We start from the raw sequence: 22,817 nt of genomic DNA, 5'->3' as shown, positions 1-22,817 counted from the left end.
GTGTCAGGAGCTCAGTGCAGATTCATCAGTGTCAGTGTGGAGTGATCAGTGTCAGGAGCTCAGTGCAGGTTTATCAGTGTCAGTGTGGGGTGATCAGTGTGAGTGTGGGGTGATCAGTGTCAGGAGCTCAGTGCAGATTCATCAGTGTTAGTGTGATCAGTGTCAGTGTGGAGTGATCAGTGTCAGTGTGGGGTGATCAGTGTCAGGAGCTCAGTGCAGGTTTATCAGTGTCAGTGTGGGGTGATCAGTGTCAGTGTGGAGTGATCAGTGTCAGTGTGGGGTGATCAGTGTCAGGAGCTCAGTGCAGATTCATCAGTGTCAGTGTGGGGTGATCAGTGTCAGTGTGGAGTGATCAGTGTCAGTGTGGGGTGATCAGTGTCAGGAGCTCAGTGCAGGTTTATCAGTGTCAGTGTGGGGTGATCAGTGTGAGTGTGGGGTGATCAGTGTCAGGAGCTCAGTGCAGATTCATCAGTGTCAGTGTGATCAGTGTCAGTGTGGAGTGATCAGTGTCAGTGTGGGGTGATCAGTGTCAGGAGCTCAGTGCAGGTTTATCAGTGTCAGTGTGGGGTGATCAGTGTGAGTGTGGGGTGATCAGTGTTAGGAGAACAGAACACTATCCAGAAGGACCCAGACACCAGCATCTCTCCATATTGAACAGAAAAGTAAATCCAGAATAGGTGGCTCCACTGTAGTCTATGCATGTGACCCCCAGGCATAGAAAACAAAGGAAGGATTGTTCTTTCACCTGAGAACATAGGAATATTTCCATGTAACACTTGGGGAGGAAGACTTGCACTTAGTGAGATCCAGGGGGTAGAAAGTGAGGAGGAGGAGGAGAGAGAAGACAAAGAGGAGCAGAGTGATGGAATGAGTAGAAGAAATTGTGTGAGTGTGAAGAAGAGGATGGGGATATAAGGAGGTGAAGATTGATGGAAGACAGAAGGTGACATGAAGGGAAAGGATGAATAACCATATGGAGAAAGTGTGGGAAAAGTCTGGCATTTTGGAAAGAAGTAAGGTAGTATAAAAGGCAGGCAGGAGAGTGGGAACAAATCAGAGCTGAGAGGGAGAGAGAGAAGGAGGGGGTGCTGCGCTATAGCTAACCCCCCTAACAGGTCCCCCAGTGTGAGCGGAGGGAGAGGAGGACAATCTCACACTCTGCCCAGCACTGTCACCAGGAGAGCACTGCAGGACAACCGCATCGCTATGTGACTCCACATCCGCAGCAAGACATGGTGAGCGCTGCTTCATTCTGCCTGCCCGCCCGCCCGCCCGCCATACTCCCCCTCCTGACTGACTGACTGCCTCCATACTCCCTTCCCTCATCCCCTCGCCCTTCCTTTGTGTCTGTCCTCCGACAAACGCTCTGCTTTCAATTAGCACAACTGCGGTTCTCAGCTCGCAAATCCTTCCTTCAGGGAACCGAGTCTTTCCGTCACATGCTCGGCTCTGGCAGTGTGCTGAGGAGGGGGGGCTGTGCTGGGGAAGACACACTCATGTGCTACAGGTCACCCCTTCCCTCCCAGGACACTGCTACTACCCTGGATTATAGGGGAAATGTCTGCTAACAATACCATCCAATCACAGCCTTCACCTCTGGACTTTACAAATCACTGCTCACAGCTGATTGGTTGCTATGGGCAGCAACAATTTGGCTTCTTACCAGCTTTTCATACATGAGCCCCAAAATGGCATGTCTGGTAGTAAGCTGCAGTGCCTGCATGTCTTCAGGATCATTGTCACTGTGTGTCATTTGTATTATATCCTTCTCCATAATCTATCTATGGACCTTCTCCCACACTCAGCTCCCTCTCCTCCACTTTACATCTCCATCTCCACTTTATATCTCTCCATCTCCTCCACTTTACATCTCCATCTCCTCCACTTTACATTTCCCTCTCCTCCACTTTACATCTCCATCTCCTCCACTTTACATCTCCCTCTCCTCCAATTTACATCTCCATCTCCTCCACTTTACATCTCCATGTCTTCCACTTTACATCTCCATCTCCTCCACTTTACATCTCCATCTCCTCCACTTTACATCTCCATCTCCTCCACTTTACATTTCCCTCTCCTCCACTTTACATCTCCATCTCCTCCACTTTACATCCCCCTCTCCTCCAATTTACATCTCCATCTCCTCCACTTTACATCTCCATGTCTTCCACTTTACATCTCCATCTCCTCCACTTTACATCTCCATCTCCTCCACTTTACATTTCCCTCTCCTCCACTTTACATCTCCATCTCCTCCACTTTACATCTCCCTCTCCTCCAATTTACATCTCCATCTCCTCCACTTTACATCTCCATGTCTTCCACTTTACATCTCCATCTCCTCCACTTTACATCTCCATCTCCACTTTATATCTCTCCATCTCCTCCACTTAATATCTCTCCATCTCCTCCACTTTATATCTCTCCATCTCCTCCACTTTATATCTCTCCATCTCCTCCACTTTACATCTCCATCTCCTCCACTTTACATCTCCCTCTCCTCCACTTTACATCTCCATCTCCACTTTATATCTCTCCGTCTCCTCCACTTTACATCTCCATCTCCACTTTACATCTCGATCTCCCCCACTTTACATCTCCCTCTCCTCCACTTTACATCTCTCCATCTCCCCCACTTCACATCTCCATCTCCTCCACTTTACATCTCCCTCTCCTCCACTTTACATCTCTCCATCTCCCCCACTTTACATCTCCATCTCCTCCACTTTACATCTCTCCATCTCCCCCACTTTACATCTCCATCTCCTCCACTTTACATCTCCCTCTCCTCCACTTTACATCTCCATCTCCTCCGCTTTACATCTCCACCTCCTCCCCTTTACATCTCCATCTCCTCCACTTTACATCTCCATCTCCTTTACTTTACATCTCTCCATCTCCTCCCCTTTACATCTCCATCTCCTCCACTTTACATCTCCATCTCCTCCACTTTACATCTCCATCTCCTCCACTTTACATCTCCATCTCCTCCCCTTTACATCTCCATCTCCTCCACTTTACATCTCCATCTCCTTTACTTTACATCTCTCCATCTCCTCCGCTTTACATCTCCATCTCCTCCGCTTTACATCTCCATATCCTCCACTTTACATCTCCATCTCCTCCACTTTACATCTCCATCTCCACCACTTTACATCTCTTCATCTCCTCCACTTTACATCTCCATCTCCTCCACTTTACATCTCCATCTCCTCCACTTTACATCTCCATCTCCCTAACTTTACATCTCCATCTCCTCTACTTTACATCTCCATCTCCTCCACTTTACATCTCCATCTCCACCACTTTATATCTCTCCATCTCCTCCACTTTACATCTCCAACTCATTCACTTTACATCTCTCCATCTCCTCCGCTTTACATCTCCATCTCCTCCACTTTACATCTCCATCTCCTCCACTTTACATCTCCATCTCCCCCACTTTACATCTCCATCTCCTCCACTTTACATCTCCATCTCCTCCACTTTACATCTCCGTCTCCACCACTTTACATCTCTCCATCTCCTCCACTTTACATCTCCATCTCCTCCACTTTACATCTCCCTCTTCTCCACTTTACATCTCTCCATCTCCCCCCACTTTACATCTCCATCTCCTCCACTTTACATCTCCCTCTCCTCCACTTTACATCTCTCCATCTCCCCCACTTTACATCTCCATCTCCTCCACTTTACATCTCTCCATCTCCCCCACTTTACATCTCCATCTCCTCCACTTTACATCTCCATCTCCTCCACTTTACATCTCCCTCTCCTCCACTTTACATCTCCCTCTCCTCCACTTTACATCTCTCCATCTCCCCCACTTTACATCTCCCTCTCCTCCACTTTACATCTCCATCTCTTCCACTTTACATCTCCATCTCCTCCACTTTACATCTCCATCTCCTCCACTTTACATCTCCATCTCCCACTTTACATCTCCATCTCCTCCACTTTACATCTCCATCTCCTCCACTTTACATCTCCATCTCCTCCACTTTACATCTCCAACTCCTTCACTTTACATCTCTCCATCTCCTCCGCTTTACATCTCCAACTCCTCCACTTTACATCTCCATCTCCTCCACTTTACATCTCTCCATCTCCCTCACTTTACATCTCCATCTCCTCCACTTTACATCTCCATCTCCTCCACTTTACATCTCCATCTCCTCCACTTTACATCTCTCCATCTCCCCCACTTTACATCTCCATCTCCTCCACTTTACATCTCCCTCTCCTCCACTTTACATCTCTCCATCTCCCCCACTTTACATCTCCATCTCCACCACTTTACATCTCTCCATCTCCTCCACTTTACATCTCCATCTCCTCCACTTTACATCTCCATCTCCTCCACTTTACATCTCTCCATCTCCTCCACTTTACATCTCCATCTCCACCACTTTACATCTCTCCATCTCCTCCACTTTACATCTCCCTCTCCTCCACTTTACATCTCTCCATCTCCCCCACTTTACATCTCCATCTCCTCCACTTTACATCTCTCCATCTCCCCCACTTTACATCTCCATCTCCTCCACTTTACATCTCCATCTCCTCCACTTTACATCTCCCTCTCCTCCACTTTACATCTCCCTCTCCTCCACTTTACATCTCTCCATCTCCCCCACTTTACATCTCCATCTCCCCCACTTTACATCTCCATCTCCTCCACTTTACATCTCCATCTCCTCCACTTTACATCTCCCTCTCCTCCACTTTACATCTCCCTCTCCTCCACTTTACATCTCTCCATCTCCCCCACTTTACATCTCCCTCTCCTCCACTTTACATCTCCATCTCTTCCACTTTACATCTCCATCTCCTCCACTTTACATCTCCATCTCCTCCACTTTACATCTCCATCTCCCACTTTACATCTCCATCTCCTCCACTTTACATCTCCATCTCCTCCACTTTACATCTCCATCTCCTCCACTTTACATCTCCAACTCCTTCACTTTACATCTCTCCATCTCCTCCGCTTTACATCTCCAACTCCTCCACTTTACATCTCCATCTCCTCCACTTTACATCTCTCCATCTCCCTCACTTTACATCTCCATCTCCTCCACTTTACATCTCCATCTCCTCCACTTTACATCTCCATCTCCTCCACTTTACATCTCTCCATCTCCCCCACTTTACATCTCCATCTCCTCCACTTTACATCTCCCTCTCCTCCACTTTACATCTCTCCATCTCCCCCACTTTACATCTCCATCTCCACCACTTTACATCTCTCCATCTCCTCCACTTTACATCTCCATCTCCTCCACTTTACATCTCCATCTCCTCCACTTTACATCTCTCCATCTCCTCCACTTTACATCTCCATCTCCACCACTTTACATCTCTCCATCTCCTCCACTTTACATCTCCATCTCCTCCACTTTACATCTCCATCTCCTCCACTTTACATCTCCATCTCCTCCACTTTACATCTCCATCTCCTCCACTTTACATCTCTCCATCTCCCCCACTTTACATCTCCATCTCCTCCACTTTACATCTCCATCTCCTCCACTTTACATCTCCATCTCCTCCACTTTACATCTCCATCTCCACCACTTTACATCTCTCCATCTCCTCCACTTTACATCTCCATCTCCTCCACTTTACATCTCCATCTCCTCCACTTTACATCTCTCCATCTCCCTCACTTTACACCTCCATCTCCTCCACTTTACATCTCCATCTCCTCCACTTTACATCTCTCCATCTCCCCCACTTTACATCTCCCTCTCCTCCACTTTACATCTCTCCATCTCACCCACTTTACATCTCCATCTCCTCCACTTTACATCTCCCTCTCCTCCACTTTACATCTCTCCTTCTCCCCCACTTTACATCTCCATCTCCTCCACTTTACATCTCCATCTCCACCACTTTACATCTTTCCATCTCCTCCACTTTACATCTCCTTCTCCTCCACTTTACATCTCCATCTCCTCCACTTTACATCTCTCCATGTAAATATTATATTTATCACGCGGAGCACCTTTAAAGCAAGAATTGTACACATCACTGCCACCAACCCAAATAGAGATCCATTAGAGCCAATCCCTGAAGCGCACCACTACCCTTTTAATTATATCATTTACTGCTTTAGTATCAGTCCCAGTGGCGCTGCAGCAGGGAGTCTCTGGCCACCTCAGACAGCGCAGGGATCACACACACCCCCTGATACTTTACATCTCCATCTCCTCCACTTTACATCTCCACCTCCTCCACTTTACATCTCCATCTCCACTTTACATCTCCATCTCCACTTTACATCTCCATCTCCTCCACTTTACATCTCCATCCCCTCCACTTTACATCTCCCTCTCCTCCACTTCACATCTCCATCTCCACTTTATATCTCTCCATCTCCTCCACTTTACATCTCCATCTCCACTTTACATCTCCATCTCCTCCACTTTACATCTCCATCTCCTCCACTTTACATCTCCCTCTCCTCCACTTTACATCTCCCTCTCCTTCACTTTACATCTCCATCTCCTCCACTTTACATCTCCATCTCCTCCACTTTACATCTCTCCATCTCCCTCACTTTACATCTCCATCTCCTCCACTTTACATCTCCATTTCCTCCACTTTACATCTCCATCTCCTCCACTTTACATCTCTCCATCTCCCCCACTTTACATCTCCATCTCCTCCACTTTACATCTCCCTCTCCTCCACTTTACATCTCTCCATCTCCCCCACTTTACATCTCCATCTCCTCCACTTTACACCTCCATCTCCACCACTTTACATCTCTCCATCTCCTCCACTTTACATCTCCATCTCCTCCACTTTACATCTCCATCTCCTCCACTTTACATCTCTCCATCTCCCCCACTTTACATCTCCATCTCCTCCACTTTACATCTCCATCTCCTCCACTTTACATCTCCATCTCCTCCACTTTACATCTCCATCTCCACCACTTTACATCTCTCCATCTCCTCCACTTTACATCTCCATCTCCTCCACTTTACATCTCCATCTCCTCCACTTTACATCTCTCCATCTCCCTCACTTTACATCTCCATCTCCTCCACTTTACATCTCCATCTCCTCCACTTTACATCTCTCCATCTCCCCCACTTTACATCTCCCTCTCCTCCACTTTACATCTCTCCCTCTCCCCCACTTTACATCTCCATCTCCTCCACTTTACATCCCCCTCTCCTCCACTTTACATCTCTCCTTCTCCCCCACTTTACATCTCCATCTCCTCCACTTTACATCTCCATCTCCACCACTTTACATCTTTCCATCTCCTCCACTTTACATCTCCATCTCCTCCACTTTACATCTCCATCTCCTCCACTTTACATCTCTCCATCTCCCCCACTTTACATCTCCATCTCCTCCACTTTACATCTCCATCTCCTCCACTTTACATCTCCCTCTCCTCCACTTTACATCTCCCTCTCCTCCACGTTACATCTCCATCTCCTCCACTTTACATCTCCATCTCCTCCACTTTACATCTCTCCATCTCCCTCACTTTACATCTCCATCTCCTCCACTTTACATCTCCATCTCCTCCACTTTACATCTCCCTCTCCTCCACTTTACATCTCCATCTCCTCCACTTTACATCTCCCTCTACTCCACTTTACATCTCCCTCTCCTCTACTTTACATCTCCATCTCCTCCACTTTACATCTCCATCTCCTCCACTTTACATCTCCATCTCCACTTTACATCTCCACCTCCTCCACTTTACATCTCCATCTCCTCCACTTTACATCTCCATCTCCACTTTACATCTCCATCTCCTCCACTTTACATCTCCATCTTCTCCACTTTACATCTCCCTCTCCTCCACTTCACATCTCCATCTCCACTTTATATCTCTCCATCTCCTCCACTTTACATCTCCATCTCCACTTTACATCTCCATCTCCTCCACTTTACATCTCCATCTCCTCCACTTTACATCTCCCTCTCCTCCACTTTACATCTCCATCTCCTCCACTTTACATCTCCATCTCCTCCACTTTACATCTCCATCTCCTCCACTTTACATCTCCACCTCCTCCACTTTACATCTCCATCTCCTCCACTTTACATCTCCATCTGCTCCACTTTACATCTCCCTCTCCTCCACTTTACATCTCCATCTCCTCCTCTTTACATCTCCATCTCCTCCCCTTTACATCTCCATTTCCTCCACTTTACATCTCCATCTCCTTCACTTTACATCTCTCCATCTCCTCCGCTTTACATCTCCATCTCCTCCACTTTACATCTCCATCTCCTCCACTTTACATCTCCATATCCTCCACTTTACATCTCCATCTCCACCACTTTACATCTCTCCATCTCCTCCACTTTACATCTTCATCTCCTCCACTTTACATCTCCATCTCCTCCACTTTACATCTCCATCTCCCTAACTTTACATCTCCATCTCCTCCACTTTACATCTCCATCTCCACCACTTTACATCTCTCCATCTCCTCCACTTTACATCTCCATCTCCTCCACTTTACATCTCCAACTCCTTCACTTTACATCTCTCCATCTCCTCCGCTTTACATCTCCATCTCCTCCACTTTACATCTCCATCTCCTCCACTTTACATCTCCATCTCCTCCACTTTACATCTCCGTCTCCACCACTTTACATCTCTCCATCTCCTCCACTTTACATCTCCATCTCCTCCACTTTACATCTCCCTCTTCTCCACTTTACATCTCTCCATCTCCCCCCACTTTACATCTCCATCTCCTCCACTTTACATCTCCCTCTCCTCCACTTTACATCTCTCCATCTCCTCCACTTTACATCTCCATCTCCTCCACTTTACATCTCCCTCTCCTCCACTTTACATCTCTCCATCTCCCCCACTTTACATCTCCCTCTCCTCCACTTTACATCTCCATCTCCTCCACTTTACATCTCTCCATCTCCCCCACTTTACATCTCCCTCTCCTCCACTTTACATCTCCATCTCTTCCACTTTACATCTCCATCTCCTCCACTTTACATCTCACTCTCCTCCACTTTACACCTCCATCTCTTCCACTTTACATCTCCCTCTCCTCCACTTTACATCTCCATCTCCTCCACTTTACATCTCCATCTCCTCCATTTGACATTCAATCTCCTCCACTTTACATCTCCATCTCCTCCATTTTACATCTCCATCTCCTCCACTTTACATCTCCATCTCCTCCACTTTACATCTCCCTCTCCTCCACTTTACATCTCCATCTCCTCCACTTTACATCTCTCCATCGCCTCCACTTTACATCTCCCTCAACTCCACTTTACATCTCCATCTCCTCCACTTTATATCTCTCCATCTCCTCCACTTTTCATCTCCCTCTACTCCACTTTACATCATCATCTCCACCACTTTACATCTCTCCATCTCCTCCACTTTACATCTCCATCTCCTCCACTTTACATCTCCCTCTACTCCACTTTACATCTCCCTCTCCTCCACTTTACATCTCCCTCTACTCCACCTTACATCTCCCTCTCCTCCACTTTACATCTCCCTCTACTCCACTTTACATCTCCCTCTTCTCCACTTTAAATCTCCCTCTCCTCCACTTTACATCTCCCTCTCCTCCACTGTACATCTCCCTCTACTCCACTTTACATCTCCCTCTCCTCCACTTTACATCTCCCTCTCCTCCACTTTACATCTCCCTCTACTCATATTTACATCTCCATCTCCACCACTTTACATCTCTCCATCTCCTCCAATTTACATCTCCATCTCCTCCACTTTACATCTCCCTCTACTCCACTTTACATCTCCCTCTCCTCCACTTTACATCTCCCTTTACTCCACTTTACATCCCCCTCTCCTCCACTTTGCATCTCCATCCACTCCACTTTACATCTCCATCTCCTCCACTTTACATCTCCCTCTCCTCCACTTTACATCTCCCTCTACTCCACTTTACATCTCCCTCTCCTCCACTTTACATCTCCATCTCCTCCACTTTACATCTCCCTCTCCTCCACTTTACATCTCCATCTCCTCCACTTTACATCTCCATCTCCTCCACTTTACATCTCTCCATCTCCTCCACTTTACATCTCCCTCTCCTCCACTTTACATCTCCCTCTCGTCCACTTTACATCTCCCTCTACTCCACTTTACATCTCCATCTCCTCCACTTTACATCTCCATCTCCTCCACTTTGCATCTCCCTGTGCTCCACTTTACATCTCCATCTCCTCCACTTTAGATCTCTCCATCTCCTCCACTTTACATCTCCCTCTCCTCCACTTTACATCTCCCTCTACTCCACTTTACATCTCCATCTCCTCCACTTTACATCTCCATCTCCTCCATTTTACATCTCCCTCTACTCCACTTTACATCTCCCTCTCCTCTACTTTACATCTCCACCTCCTCCACTTTACATCTCTCTCTACTCCACTTTACATCTCCCTCTACTCCACTATACATCTCCATCTCCTCCATTTTACATCTCCACCTCCTCCATTTTACATCTCCCTCTACTCCACTATACATCTCGAACTCCTCTGCTTTACATCTCCATCTCCTCCACCTTACATCTCCCTCTCCTCCATTTTAAATCTCCCTCTCCTCCACTTTACATCTCCATCTCCTCCACTTTACATCTCCACCTCCTCCACTTTACAACTCCCTCTACTCCACTATACATCTCTAACTCCTTTGCTTTACATCTCCATCTCCTCCACCTTACACCTCCCTCTCCTGCACTTTACATCTCCATCTCCTCCACTTTACATCTCCCTCTCCTCCACTTTACATCTCTCACTTTACATCTTGCACTCCTCCACTTTACATCTCCCTCTCCTTCACTTTACATACCCCTCTCCTCCACTTTACATCTCCTCTGTCATCGTCTCTCAGGAAGAAGTAGTCTCCTGTATCTCTCTCCTTCTACATCTCTCTCTACAGGAAGAAATTAACTTCCCCCCACCTCATACTCTGTGATCTCCTCTCATTCCCACACCTCTATGTCTCCTCCCCATTTCTTTCTGTCTCCCCTCTCTACTCTTTATCCCCACTTTCCTCACCCATCTCTCCTCTGTCTCTGCCCCCCCCTCTCTCCTCAGTCTCAGACCACTCTCTCCTCTGTTTCTTCCTTCCCTCTTTCCTCTGTCCTTGCCCCCTCTCTCCTCTGTCCCTGCCCCCCTCTCTCCTCTGTCCCTGCCCCCCTCTCTCCTCTGTCTCTTCCTCCCCTCTCTTCTCTGTCTCTGCCTCCCTTCTCCCCTCTGTCTCTGCCTCCCCTCTCTCCTCTGTCTCTGCCTCTAATTTCCCCTCTCTCCTCTGTCTCTTCCCCCCTCTCTCCTCGGTCTCTTCCTCCCCTCTTAATATTGGGCAGACTAGATGGGCCAAATGGTTCTTATCTGCCGACACATTCTATGTTTCTATGTTTCTCTCTCCTCTGTCTCTGCGCCCTCTCTCTTTTGTCTCTTCCTCACCTCTGTCTCTTCCTCCCCCCTCTCCTCTGTCTCTTCTTCCCCCCTCTCCTCTGTCTCTTCCTCCCCTCTCTCCTCTGTGTCTGCCATCGCTTTCCCTCTGTCTCTCTACAGGAAGAAGTGATCTCCTGTCTCAGTCTCTCTCACTCTCACTCTCTCGCTCTCTGTCTGCCTGTCTCTTTCTCTTGCTGTTCCCTCTATCTCTTTCCCCCATCCTCTCTGCAGGAAGAAGTGATCTCCCCTTTTTTTCCATCTGTCTCTCTGCAGGAAGAAGTGATCTTCTGTCTCAGTCTCTCGCTTTCAGTCTCTCCCGCTCTCTGTCTGTCTCTTTCTCCCTGTGTCTCTCTCTACAGGAAGAAGTGATCTCATACATTTAATGATTTGCAGCTGGTGTTATGGCTGAGAAAGGACACACACAGACAGACATACATACATGCTGAATACTGACACAAATTCCAAGTACAGGATACGCTGCTTTGTGTTTTCTCATTCTTAAAGCAGAACTCTACCAAGGTACTGTAGTTTCTTTGTGGGTGTCAAGCAACACAGACATATAGGTTCAGGTAAAACATATCTGATGTAGCAAATGTCCTTTGCCTATTTCTTATTTTATGTATTGCACATTTTTAAGTGGATGTAGCATCATCTTTTTACGTGGCTCAGTGGTTAGCACACTACGTAGCAATGTCAGGACCTTGACTTTGTGCCCAACCAAGACACGAGTTTCTTGTAGACAGTACATTCTGACTGTTGCTGCATGATTACCTAACAACATACAAGTCGGCTTCTGCTTAGTTTGACCTCAAGGTTGTGTTTGCACAACCTCTATAGGTATATTAGATTGTAAGAACAATTAGAATAGCATTCTCTATAACAGGGGTAGACAACCGTTCAGAGGTTGAGATCTACCTGGACAACATAAGAGAAATCAAAGATCCCTGGGGGAGGGCTAGGCGGCGCCCTTTAAAAAAAGCTATTAAGCTCCCAATAAAAAGACAGCATGAAGAAAACATAGTGTGTCACAGTAGTGTCCTCTGCCCTCTTCACATCACTCCCCATAGTGTCCTCTTCCTTCCCTCCCCATAGCAGTGTCCTCTGCCCCCTTTACATCACCCTACCTATGTAGTGTCCTCTGCCCCCGTTAGCAGTGTCCTCTGCCTCTGCCCCCCCCACAGTAGTGTCCTCTGCTCCCCTTCACATCACCCCCACATTAGTGTCCTCTGCCCTCCTTCATATCACTTCCCATAGTAGTGTCCTCTTCCCCCCCTTCCTCATAGCAGTGTCTTCTGCCCTTTCACATCATCCTTCCACTGTAGTTTCCTTTGCCCCTCATAGCAGTGTCCTCTGCCCCCCCCACAGTAGTGTCCTGTACCCCCTACCTCCTCTTCACTTCACCCCCTACAGTAGTGTCCTCTGCCCCCCTTCACATCACTCCCCATAGTAGTGTCCTCATCCTCCCCTCCCAATAGCAGTGTCCTTTGCCACCTTAACATCACCCTCCCTCTGTAGTGTCCTCTGCCCCCCATAGCAGTGTTCTCTGTCCCCTTCCCCCCACAGTAGTGTCCTGTACCCCCCAACACAGTGTCCTCTGCCCCCTTCACAACACACCTCACCACTTTAGATTCCTCTGCCCCCATAGCAGTGTCCTCTGCCCTCCCCCCCCAGTAGTTTGCTCTGCCCCCCTTCACATCCCCCCCCCACAGTAGTGTCCTCTGCCCCCCCTTGACATCACTCCCACATAGTGGTGTTCTCTTCCCCCCTCTCCATAGCAGTGTCCTCTGCCCTCCCCCCACCCAGTAGTTTGTTCTGCCCCCCTTCACATCACCCACCCACAGTAGTGTCCTCTGCCCCCCCTTCACATCACTCCCCATAGTGGTATCCTCTTCCCCCCTCTCCAAAGCAGTGTCCACTGCCCCTTCACATCACCCCACCCCCCAAGGTAGTGTCTTATGCCTCCCATAGCAGTTTTCTCCGCCCCTTCCTCTGCCCTCCTCCCCCCCACAGTAGTGTCCTCTGCCCCCCCTTCACTTCACTCCCCATAGTGGTGTTCTCTTCCTCCCTCTCCATAGCAGTGTCCTCTGACCCCTTCACATCACCCTCCCACTGTAGTGTCCTCTGCCCTCCTGTCGCCCCAGTAGTGTCCTGTACCCCTGCCTCAACACATTGTCCTCTGCCTTCTTCACATCACATCCCCACTGTAGCGTCCTCTGCTTCCTATAGTAGCACTTGTAGTGAATATTGGGATATATATATATACAGTGCCTTGCGAAAGGATTCGGCCCCCTTGAACTTTGAGACCTTTTGCTACATTTCAGGCTTCAAACATAAAGATATAAAACTGTAATTTTTTGTGAAGAATCAACAACAAATGGGACACAATCATGAAGTAGAATGAAATTTATTTCAAAACTTTTTTAACAAATAAAAAACTGAAAAATTGGGCGTGCAAAATTATTCAGCCCCTTTACTTTCAGTGCAGCAAACTCTCTCCAGAAGTTCAGTGAGGATCTCTGATTGATCCAATGTTGACCTAAATGACTAATGATGATAAATAGAATCCACCTGTGTGTAATCAAGTCTCCGTATAAATGCACCTGCACTGTGATAGTCTCAGATGTCCGTTTAAAGCACAGAGAGCATCATGAAGAACAAGGAACACACCAGGCAGGTCCGAGATACTGTTGTAGAGAAGTTTAAAGCCGGATTTGGATACAACAAGATTTCCCAAGCTTTAAACATCCCAAGGAGCACTGTGCAAGCGATAATATTGAAATGGAAGGAGTATCAGACCACTGCAAATCTACGAAGACCTGGCCATCCCTCTAAACTTTCAGCTCATACAAGGAGAAGACTGATCAGAGATGCAGCCAAAACGCCCATGATCACTCTAAATGAACTGCAGAGATCTACAGCTGAGGTGGGAGACTCTGTCCATAGGACAACAATCAGTCGTATACTGCACAAATCTGGCCTTTATGGAAGAGTGGCAAGAAGAAAGCCATTTCTTAAAGATATCCATAAAAAATGTCGTTTAAAGTTTGCCACAAACCACCTGGGAGACACACCAAACATGTGGAAGAAGGTGCTCTGGTCAGATGAAACCAAAATCAAACTTTTTGGCAACAATGCAAAACGTTATGTTTGGCGTAAAAGCAACACAGCTCATCACCCTGAACACACAATCCCCACTGTCAAACATGGTGGTGGCAGCATCATGGTTTGGGCCTTCTTTTCTTCAGCAGGGACAGGGAAGATGGTTAAAATTGATGGGAAGATGGATGGAGCCAAATACAGGACCATTCTGGAAGAAAACCTGATGGAGTCTGCAAAAGACCTGAGACTGGGACGGAGATTTGTCTTCCAACAAGACAATGATCCAAAACATAAAGCAAAATCTACAATGGAATGGTTCACAAATAAACATATCCAGGTGTTAGAATGGCCAAGTCAAAGTCCAGACCTGAATCCAATCGAGAATCTGTGGAAAGAACTGAAAACTGCTGTTCACAAACGCTTTCCATCCAACCTCACTGAGCTCAAGCTGTTTTGCAAGGAGGAATGGGCAAAAATTTCAGTCTCAAAGCTGGTGTGCAAAGCTGATAGAGACATACCCCAAGTGACTTACAGCTGTAATCGCAGCAAAAGGTGACGCTACAAAGTATTAACTTAAGGGAGCTGAATAATTTTGCACACCCAATTTTTCAGTTTTTTATTTCTTAAAAAAGTTTTAAATATCCAATAAATTTCGTTCCACTTCATGATTGTGTCCCACTTGTTGTTGATTCTTCACCAAAAATTACAGTTTTATATCTTTATGTTTGAAGCCTGAAATGAGGCAAAAGGTCGCAAAGTTCAAGGGGGCCGAATACTTTTGCAAGGCACTGTATATATATATATATATATATATATATATATATATATATATTTAAGGGGAGTTATATATCTAACTCCCCTTAAAGAGGATCTTCATCCTTGGAACAAGAAACCTAAAAGTCAATCGCTACAAATACTGTAACTGTTGACTTAATGAACAGACATTTACCTGTCCATTGGTCCAAAGCTGTCCTCACCTGAGCCGGTCTTCGGGTCCCTAGCATTTTTAGTGTGGCTTTACAGACGGCTTCCCACTACACATGTGCAAGTCGCTTGTGATTGGTCACAAGCGACTTTGCGCTTTGTGATTGGTCCCGCAGCCTTCTGGGACCTGTGATGCATCCCAGAAGGCTGTGGGCAAAGGAGGGGGTGGTCAAAATCAGGTACCTGCTCCCCAAAAAAAAAAAAAGTTTCTAAGGTGATAGAGGAGGAGGGGAGTTCTTTGCGTGAAGTTCTGCTTTAAGCTGGCCATACACTGGTTAAAGTGGAACTTTACTCTGTCAGTTAGCATTGACTATTTTATTCTTTATACTGCCAGCATTAGTAAATAGATAGGAAAGTAGATCATATATCATATTTACTACTATTTCTTCAGTTACTTCCTGGTTTCCAGGCCTAGGCAAATGATGTTATACATCCCAGAAGTCTTCAGGAGGGAAGAACAGGTTTTCTCAGCTAAGAACACTCTCCTGCCTGCACGCCCCTTTCTAACCAAAGACACAACAAAGCTCCTAGTTCACTCTCTGGTCATCTCACGCCTCGACTACTGCAATTCCCTTCTCATTGGCTTACCTCTAAACAGATTATCCCCCCTTCAATCCATCATGAATGCTGCCGCCAGGCTCATCCACCTCACCAACCGCTCAGTGTCTGCTGCTCCTCTCTGTCAAGCCCTCCACTGGCTTCCACTCAGTCAACGAATTAAATTCAAAATACTAACAACATCTTACAAAGCAATCCACAACTTAGCCCCCAGCTACATCGCTAGCCTAGTCTCAAAACACCAACCGAGTCGCTCTCTACGTTCCTCTCAAAACCTCCTGCTCTCTAGCTCCCTCATCACCTCCTCCCATGCTCGCCTCCAGGACTTTACCAGAGCCTCACCAATCCTATGGAACTCCTTACCCTTATCTGTCCGATTATCTCCTACTCTATTAGCTTTTAGACGATCTCTGAAAACCCTCCTTTTCAGAGAAGCGTATCCTACCCACACCTGACAACTGTACCTCCATTTTCTCCCATCAGCTCATCCCCCACAGCTATTGCCTTTTGTTTCACTTGACCCTCATTCTAGATTGTAAGCTCTAATGAGCAGGGCCCTCTAATTCCTCCTGTATTGAATTGTATTGTAACTGTATTGTCTTCCCTCATATTGTAAAGCGCTGCGCAAACTGTCGGCGCTATATAAATCCTGTATAATAATAATAATAATAATAAAGGCAGATGGATTCCAGGAAGTAAATGCTTCATGAATCATCTGCCCTTACTCAAGATGGACACGGCCAGAAATAGTAGGGGATATTCTTTAAAGGGATTTCTCAGCAAAATGAAGCATGGAGACATGGATGGATGGGCGAGTTTGCTTTGAATATTAAAAATGATTTAAATAGCGCTTTTGGTTTTTGGTGCTCAGATGCAGTGTAGTTCCGTTTTAAAATTATGTGAGGCTTCCCCAGCTTGACAGAAGTTGTTCATATGATCAACTTCTGTTTTTTCTCGATCAGCGGCTGTAGTCACTGATCAGTGTATTCTGAGAGCAGTGGATACTACTGTCAGAATACTATGTCCCGGCAAGAGGGGGGTTATTGCCTTATCTACCTTGTGGGTGTGGATGAAGAAATCTGTTCATTTGTTTACTTTAGCTTGCTCACTGAACAATAAAACAACTAGTGTATTGCCAGCTCAAGGCTCCGTTAACATCTAAGCATCATGGATTGTGGAAAAAATCGATGTGATCCTGTATTAACGCAAATGGCGGGACGCTCTTGCAATCCCTGTTATTCCAATGGCACCCCAATCGCAGCGCAATTTTACCGAGATTGTTACCTGACGAATCGCAGTAAAATTGCGCAAACAAAATCTCGGAATGCCTGTTGCTCAAAAGAAGTTCTGTTGCGTCACAGCGTCACTTCCGGTTTTGAGATTCCACCGCCGTGGAATGCGGAAGCTTCCCGGCGAGTGCTACTGATTCGAGGCAGCTATCACAGCTTTTCACAGTGAGTGGATGCTACGTTCTTTCTTCATTTTTACGATTGATACTTCATGAGGCTCCCCTCTTCTTTTTCTCCATATGGAAACACGCCAACTGGTGCTTTGATTGTGGAGGGGGACCCTTGGAGATCCATTCTTGCCTAACTTCCGTACAAGGCAGGTTGTATATACAGCGCGACACCTAGTGGTCACACGGGTGATTGCAGCTGACATTTATTTCATTTTATCTATTTTTAAGGGATTTTTTCCCTGGTTTCACTCATCACTTCTACTTCACTTATATGTTCTCTACTGGCATGTTGCACTTTCAACAGTAACAGTGCCAGGAATGTCACTAATACTTGATTTTATTTCTACACTGGATTGATTTTCATTACTTGTATATCACAATAAAAACACTGTCTATGTTATTAAATTTATTTATTGCACTTCAGCACTTTCTGGGTTTTACTTATCACAGATCAGGATATTTGACCTTTTCCGACTTGAACCCACTTGATACATAGCATATATATTATATTATTTAACCCTTTTTGGTTTTATGGGACACACCCCTTTATTATTATTTTTTTATTTTTTTATCATTAGACAGTCGTGGCAAAATCTCCCCCACGATTGGTGTTCTTTTTGATGTAACAGGGATCGGGTCGATTTGGGATTGGGGGCAGAATCGCTGCGATTCTGCCCATGATCCGGGACACTTAGATGTGAACGGAGCCTTATGCTGGCCATACACTGGCTGAAAAATCGTTCCAAAATCTGTCATTTGGTCCGTTTGTTCGTTTTTAGTCCAATTAATGGGCACAAATAGAAAATCAGTTTTAACTTTTAAGAGCTATAAAATTTGAAGGAACAGTTTGGAAAATTCTGCCGAATGAATGATAAATTGAAAGGTTAATATGTTTCTCGCCCGAACTGTTTGCACTTGGCATATATGACAAAATGAAAAACTGATTCATTCATGTCCATTGAACGATTTATCAATCAAAATTCGGTCATTACATGATGGCATCATCGTCTGCTCTCAGGGGCGAGTGTTCGTTTTTCGAAGATGAGTTTTAACGATTTTTCGTATAGTGTATAGCCAGCATAAGTCTTTGCTAAAGGCTCGTACACACTATAAGAAAATCGGGCGAACATTTTCGTCCAAAGAATTTTCGTATAGTGTGTACAGAACTTTCTACAGATGATTCAGAATTTTCTTATGGAAATTCTCGAAGGGACAAACTTTTTCTTGTACGGGAAAAAATGAACGATTTCCTTTAATGTGTACCGTTTTTGTACGATTTTTGTACAAGAAAAATCAGAAAAGAAAGACTGTGCATGATCAGAAACAGTAAACAACAAAAAAAGCCTTTTTTTGTACGAATTTTGGTAAGAAAATTCTTTCATCGGTTCCGATTTGTTGTGAAACAACGAGGAAAATCGTTCGCCCAATTTTCTTATAGTGTGTACCCCACTTAAGCAATTCATATGCCGACAGAAGTTTAGCAAATTTTAGAACATTCCACATGGAATCATTTTGGGACTTCCACTGCCATTGACTGGAAAAACAGTTGGAAATAAATAGCAGTGACTTAGGCCCATGAAGCTGAAAGCGGAAACTTTTCACATGTTACGGTCTGTGGTGAGAGATTTTTGACTCCTACCGGTTAATTCTGCGTCCAAAAGTGTTTCTGTAAAGTCCGCTTCAGCCCCGTTCAGTAGTTCACTGAAACTTGGACAAAAGCTAGAGTTTATCTGGCCAAGATAGAAACAGGAAACAGCTGGGCCGGGTGGGAGGACTCAGACACCAGTGCTACAAGCAAGCAGAATTTGATCCCAAGGCAACTTTCTCTAAATATACAAAAGTCAGCCTCACACAGCAGCCTGCACACAGAGGAGGTCCAATTACAGTTTATTCTGACGTCTTTAAATACACAAATCTCTGCTTATATACTACGCTGAACCCACAGCATTCACTCTTCAACTGTTTACAGCTGTGTGCAAACGTTCCAGGTCCTCGGCACAAACTGCATATTGTGGACTTGCTAAAGGAAAAACATTAGCACAAACTCTGCAGGGAAGAAAATTAAGTGTATTTTAAATTGGAACAACACCTACTATCTATTTATTACATTTTTATATTTACAAGGCATGATAAAATACTTAAAGCGGAGTTCCAGACCTCATAATCATTTTTTTTTAACAACTTCAGCCCTGGAAGATTTTACCCCCTTCCTGACCAGGCCCTATTTTGCGATTCGGCACTGCGTTATTTTAACGGACAATTGCGCGGTCGTGCGAGGCTGTACCCAAACAAAATGTACATATTTTTTCCCAAAAAATAGAGCTTTCTTTTGGTGGTATTTGATCACCTGTGCGATTTTTAATTTTTGCGCTATAAACAAAAAGAGCGACAAAAAAAAAAAAAAAACTATATTTTTCACATTCTGCTATATAACTTTATTTGAAAAGACAAAGTGACTGGTCCCAGTGTCCAATCTATGTCTTATATAGTTATGGGACTTTATAGGAGTGGATTCTATAGTAATAGAGGCAAGCACAAGGGATAAAATCCAATAATTTATTACAAAGGAATCATATAAAATCCAACATAAACAAAGGCAACATTGTGTATACACATATACAATACATAGCATGTAAAGATGAATCTCAGAAAGGCGTCCAACATTCAACGCGTTTCGCGGACTGCTAGAGCAGAGTTTGCTTCGTCAGGAATATGGACAAAGATACATCTTCCAATACTTTAATAATAAAGAAAATATAACAATAAGTTAAACAGCATAATAAATTGCCAGTATAATGGCATATACACATTTCAATGCAAATCTGCTTCAGCCATTTTTATATCGGCTTACCATACTTTACAAACTTTAACAATGAAGAGTAGACTCCTGAAGGGCAGATCGCCAAGGCTGGTGACCAACGGTCTAGGCCGTGAGTATTAGGGGACGAAAAATCGGCTCCCCAAACACTGGCCCAATGATGCAGGCTGAACCGGCTTAACTTATGCGGACTTGTCCCACAGCGGGGAAGGGATTTTACATTTGATCCATTCTGAAGATAAGATTAAATAAATATAAGAACATATCAGTTGAGAATAAAGATGTAGGGAATTGTCTTTCAACTGTCCCACCCTGTCAGATTCAATATTGATGGGAAGAAGTGAAAAATTCAGGGGCTTAGCTGCTCTCCATATTCATGGCTAATTACCAATTTGGCAAACATAATTTATGTGAGAAAAGGCCTAAATACTGAGCATGTACAGAGCATGGATAAAACCATTACTTAAGTGATATAGCCTAGCTCTCCATAAGCCTATATAGCTGATGCCTAATCCCACAAGTAATGGGGAGGCCAAGCCAAAAGATGCAAAGTTTGCCAATAATTTCATCACTCACATATATAAGAATTTTCTCAAGTTCATATATGGGGATATATGAATGTCTAAATTTATTAAAGAGGTTGTAAACTCGTTTGTTTTTTTTGTTTTTTTTACACCCTGCAAGAGAAAGACATAATGAGCTAGTATGCATCACATACTAGCTCATTATACAATACTTACCTTAGAACGAGCCCCCGCCGTGCCGCTCACTCACCTCTATGACGGGCGACATGTCCAGTTGCCCGTCTTCTGGGATAGCGGCATCCGGCCATCTGATTGGCCGGAGCCGCGGGGACGTCACTCCCGCGCACGCGCGCGGGAGCCGACCGTCACGGCACGGGACTCTGAAGGAACGGCATGAGCGGCATGTAAGGTAAATATCTCCTAAACGGTACATGTTTAGGAGATATTTACAGTACCTATAGGTAAGCCTTATCATAGGCTTACCTATAGGTACAAGTTGTAGAGGAGGGTTTACTTCCTCTTTAATTTATCTTAAACTATTTAGACATTCATATATCCCCATATATGAACTTGAGAAATGGCACAGCATTGCACAGACATCGCATGTGATCTGCACATCAATGCTGTGCAAATCACATGCTATGTCTGTGTTCGCAATAGTGTGAACCCAGGCTCAAAGAGGGGATTGGAGAGTTATGTTTGCTAATAATTAACCCTGTCTGTTCTCTGCTTGCAGATCCCGTTATCAGAATAGGCTGCTATGTTCTTACAAACACAGCATGAGAACGGCTCAAATGTGAACCCAGCCTTATAGCATGAGCAGCCAAAAGAATGGATTCAGTATCCAGTATCAGCTTTGCATCAGTTGTCTTGGCAGTCAGCTAAGCCACTCTTGGGAGTTCTTTATGCTATAAAAATCTTTTGCTTTAGCCACGTATAAAGCCATGAAACAGAGATAGGTAGATGCAAAATTGCTACATATTTTTAGTAGTGCATCGGTTTTAGACAGAATTTACCAGAATCTTTGCCGGTTATCTTTGGGTAGGAGTGGTTTTCTCGGTGAACTACCAAGTTACAGTTTTTTGGCAGACACCTCCACATAGTCCTGTCAAGCAAAGGATCAAACGGTAGACAAGACTCAATAATAGATAAACATTGGATAGAATATAGATGATGCAACTATGGGTCACAGGAAAGAAAATCGCTTGATTCCTTCATCGACACAGTAAGTGTTGATGGGGGAATCCCTCCTGCAGAGCTATTGTGTTCTCCTAGCAGGGGGGGGCACAGGAAAATGTTCCTGTTGGGAGGAAACTGCTAGCAGCTATAGGCTCTGGCAATAATCACATGCTAGAAATCTAACATGCTGGTTGTGCCCAAGTCAATTGATGGATCAACTCAGGTACAAGCCTGCCCATACATGGATTGAGAGGGTTGCCAACCTCCCGCAGCATTTTTTACTGGCAAAAATTAGAAAATGTATTGATGGAGCACATTTTTTACTGACAACCTAAAAAATGACAGAACTCCTATTAAAAATGAAGGCAATAGATATTTATACACAATATGGAACACTGACAATATACATAACAAGTAATTTGCCTGGTTTACACTTACAAAAGACAACACAGCATGACAAATTATCAATTCCTGATATTTACAGACAGTTGTAAAAGTCACAGATTTTTACTGTCAGTAAATTTACGGATGGTTGGCAGCCCTGCTGCTGAACTGACCAAGGCTCAAACCATCTATGGCTCACTTAAGAGTATTCTGAAAGGGTTTTCCGCTTAGCTAGGCTGTGGCATCCAGTCCTACAAGGCTCCCTGTTAGCACAGCAAAAGCTCCCTCGTAAGCATCAGCAACATCATCAGGAACATAGGCTGGGCATCCACACATAGATTTCTCTCATTCAGCCATTGTCGGCTATTGCATT

The 22,817-nt window shown here is 45.1% G+C and overlaps 1 protein-coding gene across 1 annotated transcript in view; it reads left to right on the top strand.

Annotated features, from left to right (window-relative positions):
• Positions 1-612: 612 nt before the first annotated feature.
• ARHGEF40 (Rho guanine nucleotide exchange factor 40) overlaps positions 613-22,817 on the top strand; it is a 159,606-nt gene continuing 137,401 nt past the window's right edge. The window contains exon 1 of the mRNA XM_082266862.1: positions 613-1,235. Within this exon, the coding sequence (XP_082122988.1) occupies positions 1,233-1,235 (3 nt within the window). The 5' untranslated portion in view covers positions 613-1,232. The remainder of the gene's footprint in view (positions 1,236-22,817) is intronic.

The sequence above is a fragment of the Pelophylax lessonae genome (genome assembly GCF_965119305.1).
Source record: "Pelophylax lessonae genome assembly, chromosome: 1".
NCBI lineage: Eukaryota > Metazoa > Chordata > Amphibia > Anura > Ranidae > Pelophylax > Pelophylax lessonae.
Note: the sequence above shows the minus strand (reverse complement) of the source record. Positions and strands in the feature narration are given on the sequence as shown.